The 23983-nt window shown below is 36.6% G+C and overlaps 1 protein-coding gene and 1 long non-coding RNA gene across 3 annotated transcripts; one reads left to right on the top strand and one right to left on the bottom strand.

The window, feature by feature from the left end:
- Nucleotides 1–1892: 1892 nt before the first annotated feature.
- Nucleotides 1893–2839, top strand: LOC149620763 (uncharacterized). Its single transcript, XM_089854596.1, has 3 exons — nucleotides 1893–2345; nucleotides 2413–2637; nucleotides 2699–2839. The coding sequence occupies exons 1-3, from the start codon at nucleotides 2019–2021 to the stop codon at nucleotides 2837–2839; spliced, it is 693 nt and encodes a 230-aa protein (XP_089710722.1). The 5' UTR covers nucleotides 1893–2018.
- An 11693-nt stretch (nucleotides 2840–14532) lies between these two features.
- Nucleotides 14533–23833, bottom strand: LOC149620762 (uncharacterized). Of its 2 annotated transcripts, XR_016375376.1 has the most exons (7): nucleotides 23593–23833; nucleotides 21227–21398; nucleotides 20899–20969; nucleotides 20709–20816; nucleotides 15905–15952; nucleotides 15794–15829; nucleotides 14533–14733 (listed from the first exon to the last, which is right to left on the bottom strand). It is a non-coding gene; the product is annotated as an uncharacterized LOC149620762 (long non-coding RNA). The 2 variants fall into 2 exon arrangements; XR_016375377.1 differs by lacking the exon at nucleotides 21227–21398.
- Nucleotides 23834–23983: the final 150 nt, after the last annotated feature.

The raw sequence follows: 23983 nt of genomic DNA, 5'->3' as shown, positions 1-23983 counted from the left end.
TTGTTCTTACTACAGGAGCTCTCGGTCTAAACTAGTATTTTTTTGTAAGGTAAATTTTCGGTGTAAGCTGGGAGCGAAGAACAGATAAAGAGACGGGTGTAACCCCTAGCACGGTACGGGATGGAAAGTTTCGAGAAAAACGCTGACTCATTCCCGCTTCGTATTTTTGGTTTTTGAGGTGTTTTTACCCCAGCTTACACGGGCGTTTTTCGCTACTTTACCTTTATCATAAGTAACAAGGTATTACAAAGTATAGAGATTCACATAGGATTTCAGATTGGTTACATATAAGTTTTCATTAATTTTTTAAAATGTTACAAATTACAGATTTAAATATATTTATACAAAAAGAGATAATAATCAGAAATTACAAAATAAAGTAAATTAAACAAAGATAAATTAAAAAACAAGTTGGTAAAGTTCAAAGTTTGGCGCGTTAAATTCAACAGGCTGAGCTACGTTCTTTCGGGCCCTTTCCTTTGGGGGATGCTAGTTTTGCTTACGCTTATCATTGTCCTCCTCTTTACCATAAACGATCAATGCCTCATTGGAAACTATTAGGGATGGTGTTTCGCTTCGTTCAACCTCTTGGAACGTAGCTAGAGGCTGAGCTACGCTCTTTATGGCCCTCTTCTTTGGGTGGGTACTTGTTTTGTTTACGACGCGGCCTTTACCATTATCCTCTTTGCCATTGGCACATTCTAAATGTTTTCCGCATTTGCACAAAATTGAGCATTTCAGGTTTCCAGTTCTACATGTACAAATGTTTCTGTTTCTGGCGCTCAAACAGTTGGTTTTGCAGAAACACGGCGTTTCGATTATCAGAATCAGACTCAGTAACAAAAAAGCCGAGGCTTAAAAAACACGTTACTTTCAGGTGGCTGCGAGCCTGTACCTCGCTGTTACCCTGTTTATGTGACACTTTTCTAATTCGATAGAAGGCGCTCCCAGCGGCCAACTCACGCCTACAAAAATCTGTGTCGTTTCCCATAAAAAGTAGTTCCCTCCTTGTTCATAACCCCCTTCTTTCACTCCCTCCCTCTGGCTAGGTAGGGAGGGTTCGGAAATCCGCGGGGCCATGTAAGGGTCCGAAGGAGCCCTTTAAGGAAACGGAAAACCTAGAGCGCGTCAAAGATAACATCGCTGTTCCATTACAAGCGTTAGTTTATGAGTTTAGTAACCTAAGGATTACAGAAAAGGAAACAGCTAATAAAGGGGTATGTTGGTTTATACTATCCGCCTATTTTCAATTTAATTCAAAGTATTTAAATAAACATATAGATTATTTATGAGATCACGAGAAATGGGTCATACTAAGAAATATTTTGCAGTGAACCCTTCAAATATATCATCTCTAACCAAGGTGTTATGAAACTGTTTCTCGCGTCTCACGGTATTAAGGAATAATTTCCCATCTTGAAGAATGGTGTGTTTTTGACTAACATTGTCAAAGAGACGTTATCAAAATTAGCAAACTCAAATCATATCTTTTGTGTTGGTCTTGGAAACGATTCAAGAGAAATAATAAAAAGTTTAGTGACTACACCAAAACAATTCAGGACAATTGAATACCCCTACCCTCATCTTGCGTCTAGCGCTTGTGAAGGGTAGTTTGTTAAACCCGAAAACCAGCCGATTGAAGAGTGTCCGAAACTTGTGTACAAATTGTAAATATCTTCGAAGATATCTTAGGGTGTGTGGAAAGCGACGGCAAGAAGCTATACAATCTCCAGCTCGATTGAAACGAATGCAACCATCTCACACTTGCCCAACAAAGTTTGCGCGAACAAAAAGAAACTTACGACATATTTGTGAAGGAACAAATTTTGCTTGGATATGCTGAATCTAAATGTGACGGTGTCTTAGTTTTTGACGAAGTAAAGGTTTGCGGGAAACTCATCTGGAATAGTAAAAATAACCGCCTAATTGGTTTGTCAATGCCACCGGATGAATAAGCGTTTCTGGATGATTTATACAAAGAGCTTACGGATGAGAAGAAGATTTCAAAAGCTAATTACATGATGCAATTCATTTGGCGAGACCTTACTTCAAATTATGATATTATTGGACCCTATTTTTCTTTATCTTCAACTGCTGATGCCCACACAACCTTTGGTTGTCTTTTTCAAGCGCTGAAAGCGTTCCAAATTCACGGCTTCAATGTTTCTGGAGTCGTATGTGATGGATCGTCAGCCAATCTCGCAGTCATAAAACAATTTGTTGGGTTGCAAGGAACTTTTAGTTACAAAAACACTGAAGAATTCAACATAAACGTCAACGCTGGTTTCTCGAACCCCTTCAAACTTGGACGAAGCATTCATTTCATCATTTGCCCATCTCACCAAGTAATATTGTTATTACTAAACGCTAAAACAATTGAACTAATCATGGGTATTTATTTTATATTTTCAGCTTAAAAATTTGGTCAACGCATTGTTTGCATCCCATTCTGATCGTGCAAAAGAATTTATCATTGATGGCACAGAGTTTGGTTGGCAACAAATTATTGATTTAAAAAAACGAGACGATCAGCGTAGTGCCAAAAGTATCCCAAGATTTGTTCCAAAATTGCTTCAAAGCTATATCGACCGAGATGCTTGGACAAAACTTAATGTCAAACCAGCCCGGATTTTACAGGTGAGGATTTCTAAGTCTAGAATGTAGCTCTTGGTTACCATCTCCATTTCCTTTGATCCAGCAAAATGATGTTCTATCAGAGCTATATGAATATGCCAATCCGAAGGAAGGGAAACCTGATGACGGTCCCGAAGTTATGTGCACCTACACATATTTGAAAGCTGCCAATATTTATTTGAAGATGGAATGCTATCCAGGATGAAAGTTAAAAATATTACTAGCCCTATACTCTCGAAAATCTAGACAAAGGATTGAATTTCTTTACTGAATGGCTCAAACAGATTGTCAGTAAGATTGGGGGGTGCGATTCAACATAATTATCGTAATGTTCGGTTTTTTGTTGAAGATGGAATGCTATCCAGGATGAAAGATAAAAATATTACTAGCCCTATACTCTCGAAAATCTAGACAAAGGATTGAATTTCTTTACTGAATGGCTCAAACAGATTGTCAGTAAGATTGGGGGGTGCGATTCAACATAATTATCGTAATGTTCGGTTTTTTTGTTTTGGTAGATGATGACCCAGAGTATAATCCGAGTAACCCTCGTCAAAAGAAATTTCTTTCTTGGCAGGTGTGTGATAGTTTGGTTAGTTGTTTTAGAGATGGAAGATTTATTTTTTCAATTACTTTTCTTAGTTTTTGGCTTCATTTCGACATAAACATTGTACAATGTTTTTAGACTTGGGCTCTCTTAAGAATAATGGTTTTTGGGATTTAAAAGCTTGGCTGAAGAGTTTTTCAAAACATATACGGATGGAAACTATCATTTGTGCCCACTAAGAATCAATGGAAGTGCGGTAGAGACGTTATTTTCATAAACATAGCGCAGGAGGTAAATTAACTAGCGTTAACTTTAATACATCCCGAAAAAATGTTTTAACAACTCGAGATGTCAAAGGACATCACAGTGGAAAGGGTTATCGCGATGTTCCTTTATATGTATGAGAGGCTTTTGACCAAAAATTTAAGACAAACAAATAAATGAGGTGGAATTTATTTCACTGTATCATTAAAATGAATTATCACAATTTTTTGGAATATCACATTCTTTGAAATATCACTTTTAAATGATCACTTGTTTAAATGAATACAGATTTTAGACATCTTTTCTTTAAAATTGCACGTAATTAGATAAGTGAGCTGGAGCTCTTCCTTCCTTTTTTCTAGAGTACTTTCAGACTTTTGTATTGGACTAGTTTTGTGGGTGACTAAGCTATTGGTACCAGTTGGGTTTTTATCTGGAGCATTTCTAGTTGAGGAGTTTTTAGAAACTGCTTTCTTACAGCTTTGTTTAGGAACATGTCTTTCAGGTACATATGTGGTTGAGAAGTTTTTAGGAAGTTTATTGTGATTATTTTTCGAAACTACTTGCTTAAAGCTTTTTTTAGGAACACGTTTTGTGGTTGAGGAGTTTTTAGGAACTTTCTTTTCATTATTTTTCATCCTATTTTTAACTATGACAAAAAGCTCGTCTCTTAATCTGTTTGCACCTTTGAAATTGTAATCCCTAGCTGTTAAAAATGCATTGCAAAGCGCGTGCGTAAATTTTCTTTGCAGTTCTTTCTTAATCAAAAGAGCTTCTTCTCCAGAAAGCAGATTCTCAGCGCAACCCAAATATTTTTTCGTTAATATTCCATCATTGCTTGACACAAAATGTTTAACAGCCTATTCATTAACAAGAACACTGGTTTAACCCTAACCTTAGAAAATTTGTGTACTTACAAATAAATAATAAGTGCATCCACTATTATGACATTACTTGTACAATTTTGTGTCCGTGGCGTTTAACACCCGCTTCACACAACTCGGTCCTTACTACTCTGTTCAATAATATGAAATATGGATTTAGTTGAGCTTTTGGAATGAAGAGGCCTCCTCTATCTCTAATTTTTATCCCCTCGAAAGTTATTTCGCTTTTTTCCGCAGATGTTTGCCGTATATTTAGTGCGGCTTGGTATAATTTGTTCGATTCCTCCACTTGGCCATCAGATAGGTTTTGAACCTTTCAGGACATGACTCGCCTCTTGCTGGTTCGCCATACTTCACCAATACACCCTCCACCAAGTGTCAAAAGTGATCTCGCTTAATCTTCCTCTTCCTGCAACTAAACATAAACCGTGTCAAACCGCGAACCTAGATATTTGATTAACAAGCTTACGGTGGTTTCTTTTAGTTCCGTAACAGGAAGATCTTTACTATTATTCTTTTTTAAACACCAAAATTTAAACATTTCCTCTGCGTAGGTGTGAATTAGTGCAAAATAATCATCCTCGTTATACGTCAAGTCCTTTAAAATTTCTTGAAAATTTGCGAAATTCTCTCGAACACTTTGATACCATTCGAACGTTGTTTGCGTGTTTTGAAATTTGGAATCTTTGGTGTTACAGTCTCTCCTTGGTAGGTTTTTCTTTATTATTTTCTCAAACTTTGAACTTAAAACACCTACTATAGTATCTAAAAGGCCTGCTGATATTATTTCACTGTGGAGATTAGTTTTTTTGTTCCCTCTCCAAAAGTATTTATCACAATTGAATTAAAATTATCACTTTTTAAATCCATAATAAATTCATTAATTCCGCAACTCCTGTATATCACCGTTACCGAAACTTCTTAAGCCTTGTTTAGGATCAAAACATATGCCTGAACTGTCAATCTAGTAGGCGGGGCTATAAACGGATAGCGCGGAAGGATACTATTATTTCCGTTTTCTTAACTGACGTGTTTCCGATTCCGAGATTAGCGATTACGCAATTGCTCTGCGACAAACTATCATTAACAAATGGCTTGGTCTGACACATATCTCTTTATCCACTTATGATATTAGCCTAGAGAAAGAGGCCCTCGCGCTAAAACATGATTTCAGGTTATAATCATATATTTTTTAAGTAATTAACAGAATTCCAGATGAACCTACAAGTGCAACTTAGAACTTCAAGATCTACAGTAACAAGATGAAACTACAAGTTCTACAATATCCAAATTATACCAAACCTGATAGATTTACGATATCCAGACGAAACTGCGAGATCTCCAAATCTACGAGATCTACTATACAGGGTGTTTCTGGAAAGTCTGGCACAAATTAACAGGCATGTTCCTTGGGTCAAAAGGAGACCGAAAGGTCCTATGACGCTTTGGGGTAAAGCGCTCCGTTGCGACGTTATGGGCTCTCAAAAGTAAGCCGAAAAACAAGGAGATTTTGCAGAATTATAGGACTAGAATTGTGGTTTTGACCCAATTGTTTTCGATTATTGAGCATAAGGCAATGAACGAAATAAGTTCAAACCTAGTGGAAGACAATGAACGTGTTAAACGGCCAAAACCGTAAATCCCTTTGTTTTTATTAATGATTGTAATTAAAGGTAAGGAAAGTAGCTCAGATATCGGTTACTTGTTTGTTCAGATGTACTGGTAACTGACTAGAGCGATGACGTAACACGTAAATTTGAAGCTATCTCGGAGCGCTCTCAGGCGACCCAAAAAAACGATATAAGATAAAATTTTAAGTCCCGGCTCCTTTTCCACCCCCCACCCATTAAGGGGGGATTGTCGACTACCTTGCGCGCACCGGACGCTATTTTAGGCCTTCTTATATAAATTCCTTCTTACAACTACTATTTAATTTTATTATCTTGAGTTTGGGGGCCCCAAAATGGTTACCGCTTGAGGCCTCCACTTGACTTAAGCCGCCACTGCGAAAGTGCGAGATCTACGATATCCGGACGAAACTGCGAGTTCTATAGTATCCAGATGAAACTTCAACTACATGGTCAATGGTGGGTTTGGGAACTTAGAGTAGAAACCCAAATAAGGATCCTACATATATACTACATGATGAATGAGATCGAACTACTTAGTACTTGATATACAATATCCAGATTGAACTACGTACATCTGTCAAGATCAACAGTGGGCTTGGGAACCCAGTAAAAGAAACCCATATAAGGCTTGGGAACCTATAGTAAGAAACCCATATAAGGCTTGGGAACCTAGAGTAAGAAACCCAAATAAGGCTTGGGATCCTTGAGAAAGACACCCTTTTAAGTTTCAGATACTAGAAAAAAGAGGCCCACGTATACGGGATTTACGAGATGTTTTCTGTGGGCGCTGCCATAACCTGGCAGCCTTTAGTTAGTGGCTGACATTGCCTGTCGTCGAACGCGCTCCGTAGCCTTGGCAGAACAACTCTCCGAAAAGTGGGCGGTAACCTCGTAAGTCCCGTTTATTCTGGAACATCAACATTAATCCAGATAAAACTTCGAAATCAGCACTGTTCCAGATTGAAGTTAAAAATAAACAGTAAGTAAAACTACCTGATCAACCATACAGTGTGGAAGAGATCAGAGCAACACGTACCTTTGTGGAAAACCCCCAAAATCCCTGACGGACTACTTCACTGCAGTACATTTTCGAGCTCGTATACAGGGTGTGACATGAGTCATTGTATGCAAATGAGAACGTGCAACAAGTATCATAGTGAATATCGTTTAATGATACGCACTTTGCAACATTAAAGACCTACGATTAAGCTTAGGAACTAAGGCATCACACTACAAATTAAAGGGCTGTTTGGTAAATCCATCAGCGTAAATGTTCGATGTGACTACCGTCGTGGTGTAGGCACTCTTCAAGACGATTGTCCATGCCTTGTATTACGTTTTCTAGCATTTGAGGAGTGATTCGTTCAATTGCGCTTCGCATTCTGGCCGTCAAATCGTCTACATTTAAAGGTTCTGTTGCAAACACCTTCCCCTTAACATATCCCCATAAGAAGAAATCAAGTGGGGTTAGGTCAGGGGATCTTGCTGGCCAACGGTTTGGAAAGTGCTCAGTTCACATTGACCGCCCAATGTGGTGGCGCACCATCCTGCTGGAACCATAGGTCCCGCATCAGTGCTAGTGGTAATGCGTCTATCGCATCACTAAACTCGTGGCTTTGGCCTACTTAGATAAGGAATCCATACGAGGTTACGAAGGTCAGAATTTTCCGCGGCACTGAGAATTCGGCACATTATTCAATCAAACGTACGCGTCGTTACTAGCAGCTTACTTCGTATAAACGTTGTAAGTCCTGTGTCGTAGACGAATGGCAGCCTAGTCCAACCGAGAAAAATTGGACATGACGTTTATTTTGGGTGAATGTCGCGGTAACGTTCAACAAGCGGCATTGCTTTATGCCGAACGCTTCCCAAACCGACGAAGGCCGGTTCGAAGAACCTTCACGAACATTAGAGACAACCTACGAGATTTTGGGAGTTTCGTCGTGCAAGACCGTCAACGTAGAAGAGACCGTATAATTGGTAATGATGGTAGGGAAGTCGACATTCTAGCACGTTTTGAAGCCAATCCTCATACTAGTAGTAGAGCGGTTGGAGAAGAGGTTGGTCTAAGCCATTCAACCGTTCTTGCCATTTTACATCGGCATCACTACCGGCCCTATCATATCCACCTCCATCAAGCCTTAACGGACGATGACTACCTAAGACGTCAAGACTTCTGTCTTACCATGCGCGAGCTAATTGAAGTCGATCCATTGTTCTTAAGAAAGGTTCTTTTTTTCTGATGAGGCGACATTTCACAGGGATGGTACGGTAAACCGACTTAACTTACATTACTGGACCCAACGAAATCCATACTGGTTACGGCAACATTACCATCAAATTCGATGGAAGATAAATGTTTGGTGTGGCATTCTGGGGAACAGAATCATCGGACCTTTCTTCTTCGAGGACAACATTACTGGTGACAGGTATTTGCACTTCCTGCGCTACGAGTTTAGTGATGCGATAGACGCATTACCATTAGCAGTGATGCGGGACCTGTGGTTCCAGCAGGTAGGTGCGCCACCACATTGGGCGGTCAATGTTCGCCAATGGCTAACTGAGCACTTTCCAAACCGATGGATCGGTAGAGGTGGACCAATTCCGTGGCCAGCAAGATCCCCTGACCTAACCCCACTTGATTTCTTCTTATGGGGATATGTTCTTATGAGGAACCTTTAAATGTAGACGACTTGAAGGCCAGAATTCAAAGCGCAATTGAACGAATCACTCCTCAAATGCTAGAAAACGTAATACAAGGCATGGAAATCGTCTTGAAGAGTGCCTACACCACGACGGTAGGCACATCGAACATTTACGCTGATGGGTTTACCAAACAGCTCTTTAATTTGTAGTGTGATACCTTAGTTCCTAAGCTTAATCGTAGGTCTTTAACGTTTCAAAGTGCGTATCATTAAACCATATTCACTATGATACTTGTTGCACGTTCTCATTTGCATACAATGACACATGTCACACCCTGTATACGAGCTCGAAAATGTACTGCAGTGAAGTAGTCCGTCAGGGGTTTTGGGGGTTTTCCACAAAGGTAGGTGTTGCTCTGATCTCTTCCACACTGTATACTTGTAGTAGAGCCAACACTGCAAATACATTTTTTATAAATTAGAGAATCAAGGACCTCCAACGAGGGAAGCATTTTAAAACTGTAGAACTACTAATTTTCAATTCATTTCAATCAGTAAGAAAATAATCTAACAATTTTGATAAAGAAACCTGCTGATGTATGATTCTTACACTTTGGGTTATTTTTTCTTTAGCATCAAGTTTCAATACAACATGACTGGGGGCTTACTATATGCGATGGTTGTATATTGGTTTAAACGTACATTCATTGAATAAATTTAGTTCCCAGTTATGTATATTATCCTACAAATGTTAGGTTTGCAATAAAAAAGTTTTTTGTTTATCAAAAATTGTAACTGAAAATAACCTTAGAAAGTGCTTTGTTGAAATTATCATTAAGTTAATCAAACGGCAGTAAAATATTTTATTGCGAATATAAAAGCCAATAACTGTGATAAGTTCTATTTTAAGGTCAAAATAATCACTAATTAAATCAAAATCATACTAAATTAATTTTGTCCATGATCGGAAAGAAATTTGATAAAAAAATAATATCGCAAAATAAAATTGCCGGAGTAATACCAGTTTTAGCCGCTAGAGGCCGCCGCAAAAGCATAATCTGGCCGGGGCCATCTTGTTTAGGTAGTATTAAATAAATGCTATTATTTTAATCAATATTCATGTGTATTTTAAGCAGTATTCAGCTATAACTTTTGCATGTATTTTATATAAATCCCGTGTTATTTAGTATTATTCGTATGAAATTCGGTATTAATTTCTAATAAGCCACTTGTGCAAGGTAAAAATGATGTTTTTTAGATATTATTATGTAAATGCTGGTATTTTTTTAATACCAGTATGTGTATTTTAGGATGAAGTTGTAACTTATGCATGTATTTTATATAAATCCCGTGTAATTTAGCATTATTCGTATGAATTTCAACATTAGTTTATAATAAGCCATTTGTGCATGGTAAAATTGCTGATTTTTTAGGTAGTATTATATAAATGCCAGTATTTTAATCAATATTCATGTGTATTTTAGTAGTATCAGAAGTGAGATGAGACCAGAAGTACTGAGCTAACCAAATTCTTCACTCGGCGAAAGTGAATATTCTTGATAACACACCAACCACCAGAATTTTTCCTCCTAAACGTGAGACGCTCTCGGTGGTAGACTGCCGAACTAGATCCAAGCAGCCGCGTCAGAGTTCCGCGGCTTTAGGTTGAGGGAAAGGGGGTAGGAAATGTTTTTGGAACTCGACCAATTTTTTTCTCTCTAGTTTTAGCGCGTGGGAAGCGACATAAAATCCTCAAATTTGTTCACTATTGCCAGGATCTACTATCAATGCTAGAGCCCTTCACTTCTAGTCTCATCTCACTTCTGGTAGTATTCAATGTTCTAAACCCAATACAAACTCTGATTCTTCCGCCTATTCAACTAGAATAACCTAGCATAAGCCTGCCTTTCAGGATCTACCATAGAATAACCTAGCATAAGGCTATCTTTTTCAGGATCTAACATAATAAGCTTACAATAGCATAAACCTATCTTTCAAGACCTAATATAGCATAAACCTACCAGTAACATAGAATAAGCCTGCAATAGCATAAACCTATCTTGCAAGATCTAATATAGCATAAACCTACCACGATCTACCATAGAATAAGCCTACAATGGCATAAACCTATATTTTTCAGGATCTACAATAGCAATAGCCTTTGTATTTTAGTCAATTAGTATTGTATTTATTCGCCAAATCGGAACGGGACATTTGGGCTTCGACATTTAGGCGCCGGTCATTTAGGCACCGCCACTAAGGCGCCGGGACAGTTAGGCGCCGCGACATTTAGGCTCCGCGACAATTTGGCACCGAGACATTTTGGCTCCGCGACAATTTGGTACCGAGACATTTAGGCTCCGCGAAAATTTGGCACCGAGACATTTAGGCGCCGCGACATTGCCGTAAAATTTTCGTGAAAGATTTGAGATATTTAATAAAGGAACATGACAAGTACTTTTAGGCTTATATTTTTTTTATTCAACTGACATCCGAGTTCAACCATGTTGTTTATTATCTTCATTGACTTCCCAGAATAATATGCTTTTTCCAAAATATTGTTGTTTATCTTCATTGATTTCCCAAAATAATATGCCTTTTCCAAATTATTGTTGTTAATCATCATTGACTTTCCAGAATAATATGCCTTTTCCAAAATATTGTTGTTTATCTTCATTGATTTCCCAAAATAATATGCCTTTAGCAAAATATTGTTGTTTATCTTCATTGACTTCGCAAAATAATATGCCTTTAGCAAAATATTGTTGTTTATCTTCATTGACTTCGCAAAATAATATGCCTTTCCAAGATATTGTTGTTTATCTTCATTGACTTACCAAAATAATATGCCTTTTCCAAAATATTGTTGTTTATCTTCATTGACTTCGCAAAATAATATGCCTTTCCAAATTATTGTTTATCTTCTTTGACTTCCCAAAATAATATGCCTTTTCCAAGATATTGTTGTTTATCTTCATTGACTTCCCAAAATAATATGCCTTTTCCAAATTATTGTTTATCTTCTTTGACTTCCCAAAATAATATGACTTTTCCAAGATATTATTTATTATCATCATTCACTTCCCAGAATAATATGCCTTTTCCAAAATAATGTTGTTTATCTTCATTGACTTCCCAAAATAATATGCCTTTTCCAAATTATTGTTTATCTTCCTTGACTTCCCAAAATAATATGCCTTTTCCAAGATATTGTTCTTTATCTTCATTGCCTTCCCAAAATAATATGCCTTTTCCAAAATATTGTTGTTCATCTTCATTGACTTCCCAAAATAATATGCCTTTTCCAAATTATTGTTTATCTTCTTTGACTTGGAGATACCTTAAAATCGTACACAGAACAACATTACGGGAAGGGTGGGTGTAGAAAGAGCCTACAGAACCTATAGAATTACCAATAAATCATGCCCTAAATGTACACAATATCCTACAGTACCAGTAGAGTTAAGTGACACTGAATGTAGTCACCATCGACAAGTCACGTGACGTCATACCAATACACGAAAAAAATCTCCTATAAATTCAAATTTCCCGCCAACAACATCACGTGATACGTGTCGACAATCCCCCGAACCATATTTTCCATTATTTTTCCCCCTCTGGCACGGTACCATCTAGAGAGAAGAACGAAAAGGGGGAATAAATGAACCCCCTCCTCCCAGCTACACGAAGTACCACCGTATCCGTCGGTATACGGTGGTCTATACTCTCTAGCACGTCTTCAATATTTTAGATTGATGTTCAGACGGTCTTAAACATATTTACCAATTTATAATTTTTGAAGAATATACTATGTCTATATGTATTACCGGCGGCCATTTTTCCAAAATGGTGGCCAAACTATATGATGAATGACTTTAATATTTTACTGAGGTTCACACAGCTCTTATTATAATATCTATCAATTTTCATAATTTTCTAACAACATGGTGAAATATACTGAACGTAGCATTCACGGCGGCCATTTTTCCAATATGGTGACCATACCATCAAACACAGAAATGTTAAATCTTACTATGATGTTCATGTGGTTCCATTCATAATATGCACCATTTTTCATAATTTTTGAAGAAGAGTGTGGAACTAGGGATGAACCGGTACCGATACCATATCGGTATCGGCACCGATACTCAGGGTTTCCCGATAGTATCGGATCGGTTGGTTCGATACCGATACTAAACCGTTACTCGTTTAAAATGCGTTATATGACGCTACATGACATTTTTAGGTGTTTTCGTAACGTAATTATGGTGATAATATCTCATTTCTATGAATTACAATCGTGACGAGTTCTCATTTATATAAAAAGTACCTGAATTCAGTTTATCTAACAACTAATAAGCGAAAATCTTTCTTAGTACGCGCCTGTAGGGATGAACCGATACCATATCGGTATCGATCGGTATCGGTTCATGTTTGTATCGGTATCGATCGGTATCGGGTTAAGCCTGGTATCGGCCATCTCTATGTGGAACACATTGTAGCTGGCATTCCCGTCGGCTCGCGCTCTGCAGCAGTGGACTTTAAGGGTATATTTGGTTGGGTCTAAAACAACCCATGTACCAATTTTCATCTTTATATTCAAATGTTCAAGGTCAAGTCCTTTTTTAGCCTCTCTGTCCTGGCCTACTAAGGGTACGTTCAGTAACCCTCTTTGATGACAGCGCTTACTCCCTACTGTACGCTTTTTCGCGTTTCCGGTTTTGACGTCGTGATGTTCAGCGCTTGCCCATCAAAAAAACCATCTAATCGATATGGTTTTTTTGATGGCGTGACGTAGCGCTTGACAGACGAAAAGTTGGCGCGGGATTTAAAAATTAAATTCCAATAATTCTATTCCTACAGTAATTGTATTCGTTTTCTTCCAAAACTACTTCTACCAATTAAATGGACATAATTTTCTTAAACAATTTCATTATTTGCAAGCTAATTCATAATTGCAAAGAGCCACTTGCGCTTCGTAATGATTTGAGGGCTAGTGAGACGTTTCCCCAACTCCATTTTCGACAACATCGCTAACTTCAAAATGTCACTTTTCTGTTCAACAACCTTTAACGTCACTATGACATCTCGAGCCCATCAACCTAACATCAAGAAAACAGCGATTTCTTTGAGAATTTCGTTACTAAACGTACCCTAGGATTGAGAGAATTCAGAGCACACCAAAATGGTTTGTAAATTTGAAAACAATTGTAGAATAATTTAGCGCGTTACTTTAGTATTTAAAATGAAAAACTTATGCAATATGGCACCCATACTATACGTTGCAGCCCAGTAACACTGTAGTATGAGGTTCATACGATCCAAATCAAAATATGTACCAAATATCATACATTTTCTCGGAGGCCATTTTCCAAGAGGGTTGAAAAACTATTAGATGCAATTAAGGCTTCAATATGGAAGTATAATATTGATGCAGTTCTAATTTAAATATGTACCAATTTGCACAATTTTCTAACAACATGGTGGAATAAACTTAATCGGGAATAACCGGCGGCCATTTTCCAATAATGCGGCCAAATTTCCAAATGCGGGGATATTATGTTTGATTACTACGTTGATGTGATTGCAATCGTAATATTAAGTAATTTTTTTTTGAAGAAGAAGACTGTGATATACCTTGAAGCTGTTATTCTCGGCGGCCATTTTCCAGGTTGGCGGTGAAAGCTCTCGCAGTAGAGCAGGAATCTTAAATGTTTTGGGGAAAAATTACCTTTTTACTAATTTGCACATGTATGTATGTACTAATTTTCTATGTCAATCCCCAATATTCCAGGCTAAAAATACAATTTCATCGTAATCTTTGTGAACTATGTATTTTTATAATAAAAAATCAATTCGTTCATTTCTTTTGTTATGTCTTTAACTTTCAATTGTGAAAATTTCTTTATTTTGTTATGTCTTTAACTTTCAATTGTGAAAATTTCTTTATTTAAGTGGCAACATATTAGAAATGCACACACGTATATAGATTTTAACTTAAATTGTTAGAAAATATTTAACGAGACACTGCGTTTTCTCACTGCTCTACGACGTTCCGTGGCATTATCTTCACCGGATTTTTCATAATCAGGGACAGCGGGTCTTCCAAGGGCTTGTACAATACAGTTCTAAAAAAGGCAATAATGAACTGAAGATGTTATTTTCTTTTATGGACGCCAATATTTAGGGTTTTAAACACATCATACCATAAGTAACATAATAAACATAAGTATGACTCTTCCTATTGTAATAATGCAAATTTCAAAATGAAACCTATAATCAACACTGACACTCTCACTTACATCAGGCCAGGACTTGCAACCCCGTCGAGTACTTCATGCTGGTCTTTGGCGAATGACATAGTTCTACAATATTAGCCAATCACAATAAACCTTCTCCTTGAACGTATTTGTGTCGGAAATAGCTCGTCTGCTATTTCTTGTACAAACTCGCGGGGTCGCGGTGTTTGTATGTTTCACTTTGAAAGTCGGATATTTCAGCACCAAAAATGATAAGCCTTTTGAAGTCTAAATATTCGGTAACTAAACCTACCCAGTGCAATTTTCAACTTCGTAATGTGGTCGCGCTAAACTCGGTAAAACTAAAAAGTCAATACAAATCAACTATATAACCAAGGCTTAGGACCGTCGACTCAAATTTCAATGGCGTCTCTTTAAAACTCTGAACCGGATTTTCAATATGAGGCGGAAGTCGCTTCATTTTCCACCGCTAGGGGTCTCTGTGCTGGGCGCGAACTTATGATGACGTAAAAGGTCCGAAAATAGGTTTTTAGTTAGTTTTGGCTAATTGTCATACTTATGGTTATTATGTTACTTATGATCATACTAATACTTCCCGTTAATTAAAAGAGTTAGATCTATAACTCGGAAAGCTTCCTAATATTATTTTAATATTTTTGATTGACCCAAATTAATACAAACTGTTAAACTAGTTCTTAGAACGCAGCATTGTAAATAGGTCTTCTTAGAACGTTTTAAAATTGCTTTAAATTCACAATTTTTAAGATCATTTGAATAACTGTATGTTTTAGGAAACTGCAATGCTTATTTTAGACATCTCTATTTTGCAGAATTGCTTTTATCAATTCTATGCATTCTTTACTTAAGCTGTTTTTCCAACGATTACTTTTTAATGTTTGTGCAAAAAAGTGGTTATAAATTAACTTACATCAACTGCACGCACAGCAGCATTAAGTGATTCTGACTGTGGTTAAAAATGAAGTTTTTTTAGTGAATAACCATAAAATCTTCGGCTATTTTAGTAAAAAGTGATACTTACATTCTGTTCTATGTACTCTTTTTCAGAATTCATACATTCTCTATGAGGCTGTAAAATCAAATAACAGTGTCATCAATATTTTCATAATGTTAAGGTAAAATGCATTCGTTTTTTCAAATATTTGGGTTCTATTGATCTTAAGTGCTAAAAACATTGTCTATGGTTACCCGTACAAAAATTTTAAGCTGTAATTCATCTGCATACGCGCTTTTTTATCGCTACCACGCTGTAATATGTATACATTAAGGCTACATTTTCTGCAGCTCGAAAAAACGCGAAAATTTCACAGCAATTCCAGAACTTGTCTGTACTGGCAGAAACATGCAGCGCGATTCTGCAAACGCGATGCAAAAGTAGAAATAACAGCTGCTAGTTTAAAACTGTAATTTGACCACAGTTATAGACATGTTACAGATCTGCAAAAGTGATGAAAAAGTAGAAATCCAGCTGCCAATTTCAAACTGTAATTTGACCATTTTTATAGACATGTTACAGGTCTGCAAAAGTAATGGAAAAGTTGAAATAGCAGCTGCTAGTTTAAAACTGCAACTTGACAACATTTATATACATGGTACAGGCCTGCAAATGTGATGGAATAGTAAAAATCCAGATGCTAGTTTAAAACTGTAATTTGACTACATTTATAGACATGTTACAAGTCTGAAAAAGTGATGCAAAAGTAGAAATCCAGCTGCCAATATAAAACTGTAATTTGACCATATTTATAGACATGTTACAGGTCTGCAAAACTTATGGATAAGTAGAAATACCAGATGCTAGTTTAAAACTGTAATTTGACTACATTTATAGACATGTTACAAGTCTGAAAAAGTGATGCAAAAGTAGAATTCCAGCTGCCAATTTAAAACTGTAATTTGACCATATTTATTGACATGAACATTACAAGTCTGAAAAAGTGATGGAAAAGTAGAAATCCAGCTGCCAATTTAAAACTGTAATTTGACCATTTTTATAGACATGTTACAGGTCTGCAAAAGTGATGGAAAAGTTGAAATCTAGCTTAAAATTTAAAACTGTAACTATTCCACATTTATAGACATATTGCAGGTATTCAATTCAAGTAAAATGTCCTACTTTTGAATACCTGCAATATGGCTCTAAATGTGGTCAAATTACAGTTTTAAATTGGCAGCTGAATTTCTACTTTTCCATCACTTTTGCAGACCTGTAACATATCTATAAATGTAGTCAAATTGCAGTTTTAAATTAGCAGCTGGATTTCTACTTTTCTATCACTTTTGCAGACCTGTAACATGTCTATAAAAATGGTCCAAATACAGTTTTAAACTAGCAGCTGGTATTTCTAATTTTGCATAGCGTTTGCAGAATTGCGCTGCATATTTCTGCCAGGCTAGACAGTTAGCAGTTAACAAACAGAAAATGTAAATACGGCAGTCAATTTGCAGTTCTAGAAATGCTGTGAATTTTTCCCGTTTTTTGAGCTGCAGAAACTTTAGCCTTAATGTATACATATTACAGCGTGGTAGCGATAAAAAAAGCGTGTATGCAGATGAATTACAGCTTAATATTTTTGTAAGGGATGAGTACATGTTGGGAATTCAAAATAAACCTCTCCAAGTCGAGACGCAATTTAGAGGCTATTTTTAAATATTTAAATAAATATAATTGATATTTATTAATTTAATCGTCATTAATTTACCTTAATTCTAGTTAAATCGTTTTAAGAAACTTTATTCCTAAAATCATTTTAAACATAGCTATTGTTGAAGTTTGAACTCAAGCGTAAGCCTCTTTAACAATTTTTGGAAATTTAGGGTATATAAGGCGACTGATTCACAAAAATTGATAAGAAAACCAGCAATGACCCTGCAAAGCATCTAAAACGCGCCTGCAATGATCCTGCAAAGTATCTGAAACGCGACTGTAATGGCCCTGCAAAGTATCTGAAATGCACCTGCAATGATCCTGCGACGTATCTGAAACGCATATACAATTATCCTACAAAGTATCTAAATCGTGCCTGCAATTATCCTACAAAGTATCTGAAACGCGCCTGCAATTATCCTACAAAGTATCTGAAACGCGCCTGCAATGACCCTACAAAGTATCTGAAACGAACTTGCAATGATCCTACAAAGTATCTCAAACGCACCTGCAATGATCCTACAAAGTATCTCAAACGCACCTGCAATGATCCTGCAAAGTATCTGAAACACATCTGCAATTATCCTACAAAGTATCTGAAACGCGCCTGCAATGATCCTGCAAAGTATCTGAAACGCGACTGCAATTATCCCACATAGTATCTGAAACGCGCCTGCAACTACCCTACAAAGTATCTGAAACGCGTCTGCAATTATCCTACAAAGTATCTGAAACGCGCCTGCAACTACCCTACAAAGTATCTGAAACGCGTCTGCAATTATCCAACAAAGTATCTGAAACGCTTCTGCAATTATCCAACAAAGTATCTGAAACGCGCCTGCAATGACCCTACAAAGTATCTGAAACGCGGCTGCAATGATCCTACAAAGTATCTGAAATGCACCTGCAATTATCCGGGTGTACCTCGTATGAGCAGTTCCCGGTAGAGCAGTTCTCGAAACAGCAGCCGCGATTCCAAAAAAACAGCGGCGTTCTTCAAAACAGCTGTTTTACAAATAGCGGCTGCTGTTTTAGAAATAGCGGCCGCTGTTTTAGAAATAGCGGCTGCTATTTTGGGAAATAGCAGTGTTTGTCTTTAGTTTCGAGTATTTCTTAACAATACAGTTTAATTCGTTGTTTTCGAAAACTACCTTTTTCAGTGATCATTTAGTCTGTAATATGACCTACTAACGGATCGTGTTTTTAAAGTACACTAAAATATTACACTATTCTTCAGTTAACAATTCTAATACCAGAATAGAAAATATTTCAAGAAAGCTTATTTTATTTCGGAAGTAGATAATTGTAAAGAGTAATTTTTTGGAAAAGGCATATTATTATTTGGGAAGTGAAAGAAGACAAACAACAATATTTTAGAAAAGGCGTAACATTGTTACACCATTTCCAAAATATTACTAACCTAAGTCTAACCAATAAAAACAAAACCTAAAAAACCCAACCGAACCCAACCTAACCTAACCTAACCCAACCCAACCTAACCTAATCTAACCTGACCTGACCTAACAAAACCTAACCCAACCTAACCTAACCTTACCTGACCTAACAAAACCTAACCCAACCTAACCTAACCTGACCTGACCTAACAAAACCTAACAAAACCTAACAAAACCTAACCTAACCTAACCTAACCAAACACTATTGGGGGTTCAAATAATCAACTTGAAGCTAACCATATCTGACCTAGTTCTATTTAAGTTCATATAACACAGCGTACACCATAATAAAGAAGAGTCGTTTTTCGTATTCCTGTTTTTCTGCTCTTTAGAGAACTGCTGTAATGGTACGCCGCGTTTACGAGAACCGCTGTATCGGTAACTGTTGTAACGGGTAAACTGCCATTTCGGGAAACCGCTATTTAGGGAACTGCTGATATGAGGACCGCTATTATGGAATCCGCTCATACGGGAACCGCTCAACTGAGGGCTTCCCCATTTATCCTGCGAAGTATCTGAAACGCATCTGCATTTATCCTACAAAGTATCTGAAACGCGACTGCAATTATCCCACATAGTATCTGAAATTCACCTGCAATGATGCTGCAAAGTATCTGAAATGCACCTGCAATTATCCTACAGAGTGTCTGAAACGCGCCTGCAATTATCCTACAAAGTATCTGAAACTCGCCTGCAATTATCCTACAAAGTATCTGAAACACGCCTGCAATTATCCTACAAAGTATCTGAAACTCGCCTGCAATTATCCTACAAAGTATCTGAAACTCACCTGCAAATATCCTACAGAGTATCTGAAACGCGTCTGAAATTACCCTACAAAGTATCTGAAATACACCTGCAATGATCTTGCAAAGTATTTGAAATACACCAGCAATGATCTTGCAAAGTATCTGAAACGCACCTGCAATTATCCTACAAAGTATCTGAAACGTGCCTGCAATTATCCTACAAAGTATCTGAAACGCACCTGCAATTATCCTACAAAGTATCGGAAATGCACCTGCAATGATCCTACAAACATACCTCTTTCTGACTGTAAATGCATACAAAATATCTGGAAGGTACCTGTAATGAGCCTACAAACATCCTTATTTCTTACGGGAGTTACTATTTCCCCTCCGTTTTCTAGCTGTAAGGTAGCTATTTTATGACTCTAGAGTAGCTAAATTTTGTATATACTGATCGAGTTTTCCAACGGAAGATATTTTTTCTGCAAAACGTCTAAAATTTTCTGCATTGCTCTCTGGAATGCATCTTAATTGTGTCTGAAGTTGAACGTTTTTCAGGTATACTCCAGTATTATTCCAGAATATTCCAGTTTATTTGCAATATATTGCAGATTATAAAAAAATCTACTTAACAGCAAAATGCAGCCGTAAATTTTTGTACGGGTAATTACCTTATTAGGAACCTTTTTTTAAATATACTGCTACTTCAAAGGATTTTAGTTTAAAACTATATTTAAAATTTCAGGTGTTTTCGAAGCGTGTTCCTTCATCAGCTGTTACAATAACTATTGAAGAAAAGGAAGCTAATCTTTGTTTAACTTTCAATTAAAACTTTAAAAGTTTTGTTTTTAAGTAAATTGTTTGGGATAATGTTTTAGAGGAACTGTATCTAATGTTAAGATTCCGAGTACAAAATTTAGAATGTATAGATGCCGACTATATTTTTCAAATGCCCCTAGAATGTTCCGGACGTACCATTTCTATTTGGGAATTCTCCTTATTGCACGTGTCCAGAAGATACTCCTCCAATGAAATAGCGCGTCCATTGGACAATTCCATACAACTTAGTCCAATTTTGAGAAACTGTATAAATATATTTTTAATACTGTATAATATTTGGAACAAATCAGATTTGTACCAAGAAGAAACAGATAAATATAGTTACTCTTTCGGGAAGTTGATTCCTAAAGCACGAAGACACAATTTTCAGTGTCTCATCATTTTCCAAATCATAGCCTGTAAAGTCAGGCAATATATTATTATTCTACTACGGAAAGCCTACAGCCATGGCACATCTTGTGTTTGTAAGTTAAGCATAAGGGCATTATGGTGATAGCTATAGTCCGTCACACGGGTGCATATTCGAGTACCAACTTAGCGGGAAAAATACCGCTAATATTTTCAGTTAAATGGGCGTTTCTAATGTTAGAATAGGAATGATGGCATTATCTATCGCCTAGCTATCTCAAAATGGTTGACATAAAATTCCTTACATCAATAGATATGCAAATCCCACTATCCTTTATGGACTGGTCTGTATTACGTCTACAAATATCAGTGTGTGCTAATTATCGATATCTAGCACCATATGTAGACAGAAACGGGCAAAGGTCATTTCTCTTCTACTGGATCAAGAACTTTAAATAGAATTTCAATCGGTGCTCTCTAGTGTAAATAAAGTTGTGTTATACAATTAAGAGAATATATGCCTATAATGAATGCATTTCACGTGTTAACCTAAGCGCTCATAATAGCACAATCGGGCGACAGATCTTTTCGACTTTTATAACGTCAAGGCCTATTTTGTTTTGAGCTTTCAAATTATTTTCAACATTAAAATAAGATGTAAATCTTGGAGCTCAATTTTTCGTAAATAATATTTTTAAAATCTATTAAAACCTATAGTTCATCGCTGTCCACGAAAATCCCATTTTATTCCAAGAACTACATTTGATTGTCTACCATTGGGTCGAATCCCATTGGATCGAATGTCTCGTTCGACCGAATCCCATTAGACCGAATACCGCAATTTGGGCGGTTTTCCAATCATGAATTTTCCTTTCAATCCTATTTTTCTATTGATTTTCCTATTAAACTTCTTGTTATTGCAGAAAATACTAAACCAAACGTAACCTAATATAACAGTAATGTTTTGGAAAAGGCATATTTTTGGAGAAGTCAATGAAGCTAAATTTCAATATTTTGGAAAAGGCGTAACATTGTTAAATGATTTATAAATTATTACTGACCTAATTTAACCAAACCTAACCTAACATAGAAGTAATGTTTTGGAAAAGGCATATTATTTAAAAAGTCAATGAAGCTAAACATCAATATTTTGGAAAAGGCGTAACATTGTTAAATGAATTGTAAAATATTACTAACCTAACCTAACCTAACCAAACCAAACCTAACCTAACATAACAGTAATGTTTTGGAAAAGGCATATTATTTGAGAAGTCAATGAAGCTAAATTTCAATATTTTGGAAAAGGCGTAACATTGTTAAATGATTTGTAAAATATTACTAACCTAACCTAACCTAACCAAACCTAACCAAACCTAACAAAACCTAACCTAACCTAACCTAACCAAACCTAACCTAACCAAACCTAACGAAACCAAACCTAACCTAACCAAACCTAACCAAACCTAACCAAACCTAACCTAACCAAACTAAACCAAACCTAACCTAACCTAACCAAACCTAACCAAACCTAACCTAACCAAACCTAACCTAACCTAACCAAACCTAAACTAACCTAACCTTACCTAACCTGACCAAACCTAACCTAACCTGACCTAACCAAACCTAACCAAACCTAACCAAACCTAACCAAACCTAACCTAAACTAACCTAACCTAAACTAACCTAACCTAACCTAACCTAACCTTACCTAACTTAACCTAACCTAACCTAACCTAACCTGACCAAACCTAACCTAACCTAAAAATAAAATTGATTTTCTTATTAAACTTCTTGATACTGCAGCAAATAATATGTGTTCACCAATAACATTCTTCAATAAATTTCAGAAAATAACTTCCATTTTTGGAAATTGTCTAACCCTAACCTAACCATACCTAACGTAATCTAACCTTACCATTAAGAGATCTCCCTCCCAAGTACTGACGGCGCTCGATGCTGCTTAACTTCTTCGATCATCCAAATCACTTTATCCATTGCGCTACTGGAGCCCGGCAACTCAAGGAAAACGCTATGATTTTATATGTATCGAAAGCTCTTCCATTTAAATATTCCCATTCAGTAGAAAATCGCTCTTTGGGCTATAAATTGTTTTAAATTTGGCTACAATTTTAGAAATTTGAATTCGATCCAACGGGATTCTATCCAATAGGATATTACCCTACATTTCAGAACTACATTATTATCAGAAGTACAAAAATCATGGTACTTTTGAATATAATGAAAAATATTTTCGTTAAAGAGTAAGTAAAGACATTTTCCTGGAAAGGTTAATTCCTTCATTTTGGTAAATATGAAGTGATAAATGTTCATTTCTAAAGTTTTATAAAAATCTGACGAGCGGTTATTGAATTATAATGAAAACAAAACGAGATTTAGAAAAGGCACCTTTTGTAAACATTGAACACGTGCAATATAGATCTGACGTCAAGAGAGGTGGCTCCGTTATTGGCTGGTATAATGCATTGGTTTGATATGGGAAGGCGTGTCTAATTCTGTCCCTCTAAGATAATATTTCTGACTGGATACTACCAAATACTACCGCGGCTAGTGAAACAAGGCGACCCAAGGGCTCGTAATAGTAGCCACATCGTACGAGTGAATAGCCCCTCTACACCTACCCTAATGAGTGGATAACCCCTCTATACCTTACCTAACCTACTGTGATTGTTCAATCCTTTACTCCTCAATTCGAACTAGGAAACGATAAAAATGTACTGCGCACACACGACAATTTAAACGAACGTCAACAACAACAAAAAATTATTAATTATAATAAGAAATTACTAAATAATTGTTAAAAGAAGTTAAAAAAATATTCCGCAATATCTTAGCACCAAAAAAATAAACGTCTCTTCGTTTTGAAGCTTTTACAAGAATGAATGGAAAGGAATGCTGCCCCAAGCTAGTACCTTCTTTTAAAAGTCTTCTCGATTTATGGAGAAACGACGTAACTTCTAGTAATAAACACCACCTTTCCAAATATAACGTCGGTAGATAGTTCCTTTTGCTTTTTAAAAATCCCCCTCGATTTCTTTGAATTT

Source organism: Phalangium opilio, unplaced genomic scaffold, assembly GCF_054372755.1.
Source record: "Phalangium opilio isolate 3A_F unplaced genomic scaffold, DU_Popi_V2 ptg000209l_1, whole genome shotgun sequence".
Taxonomy (NCBI): Eukaryota; Metazoa; Arthropoda; class Arachnida; order Opiliones; family Phalangiidae; genus Phalangium; species Phalangium opilio.
This window is presented reverse-complemented; position numbering and strand designations above follow the sequence as displayed.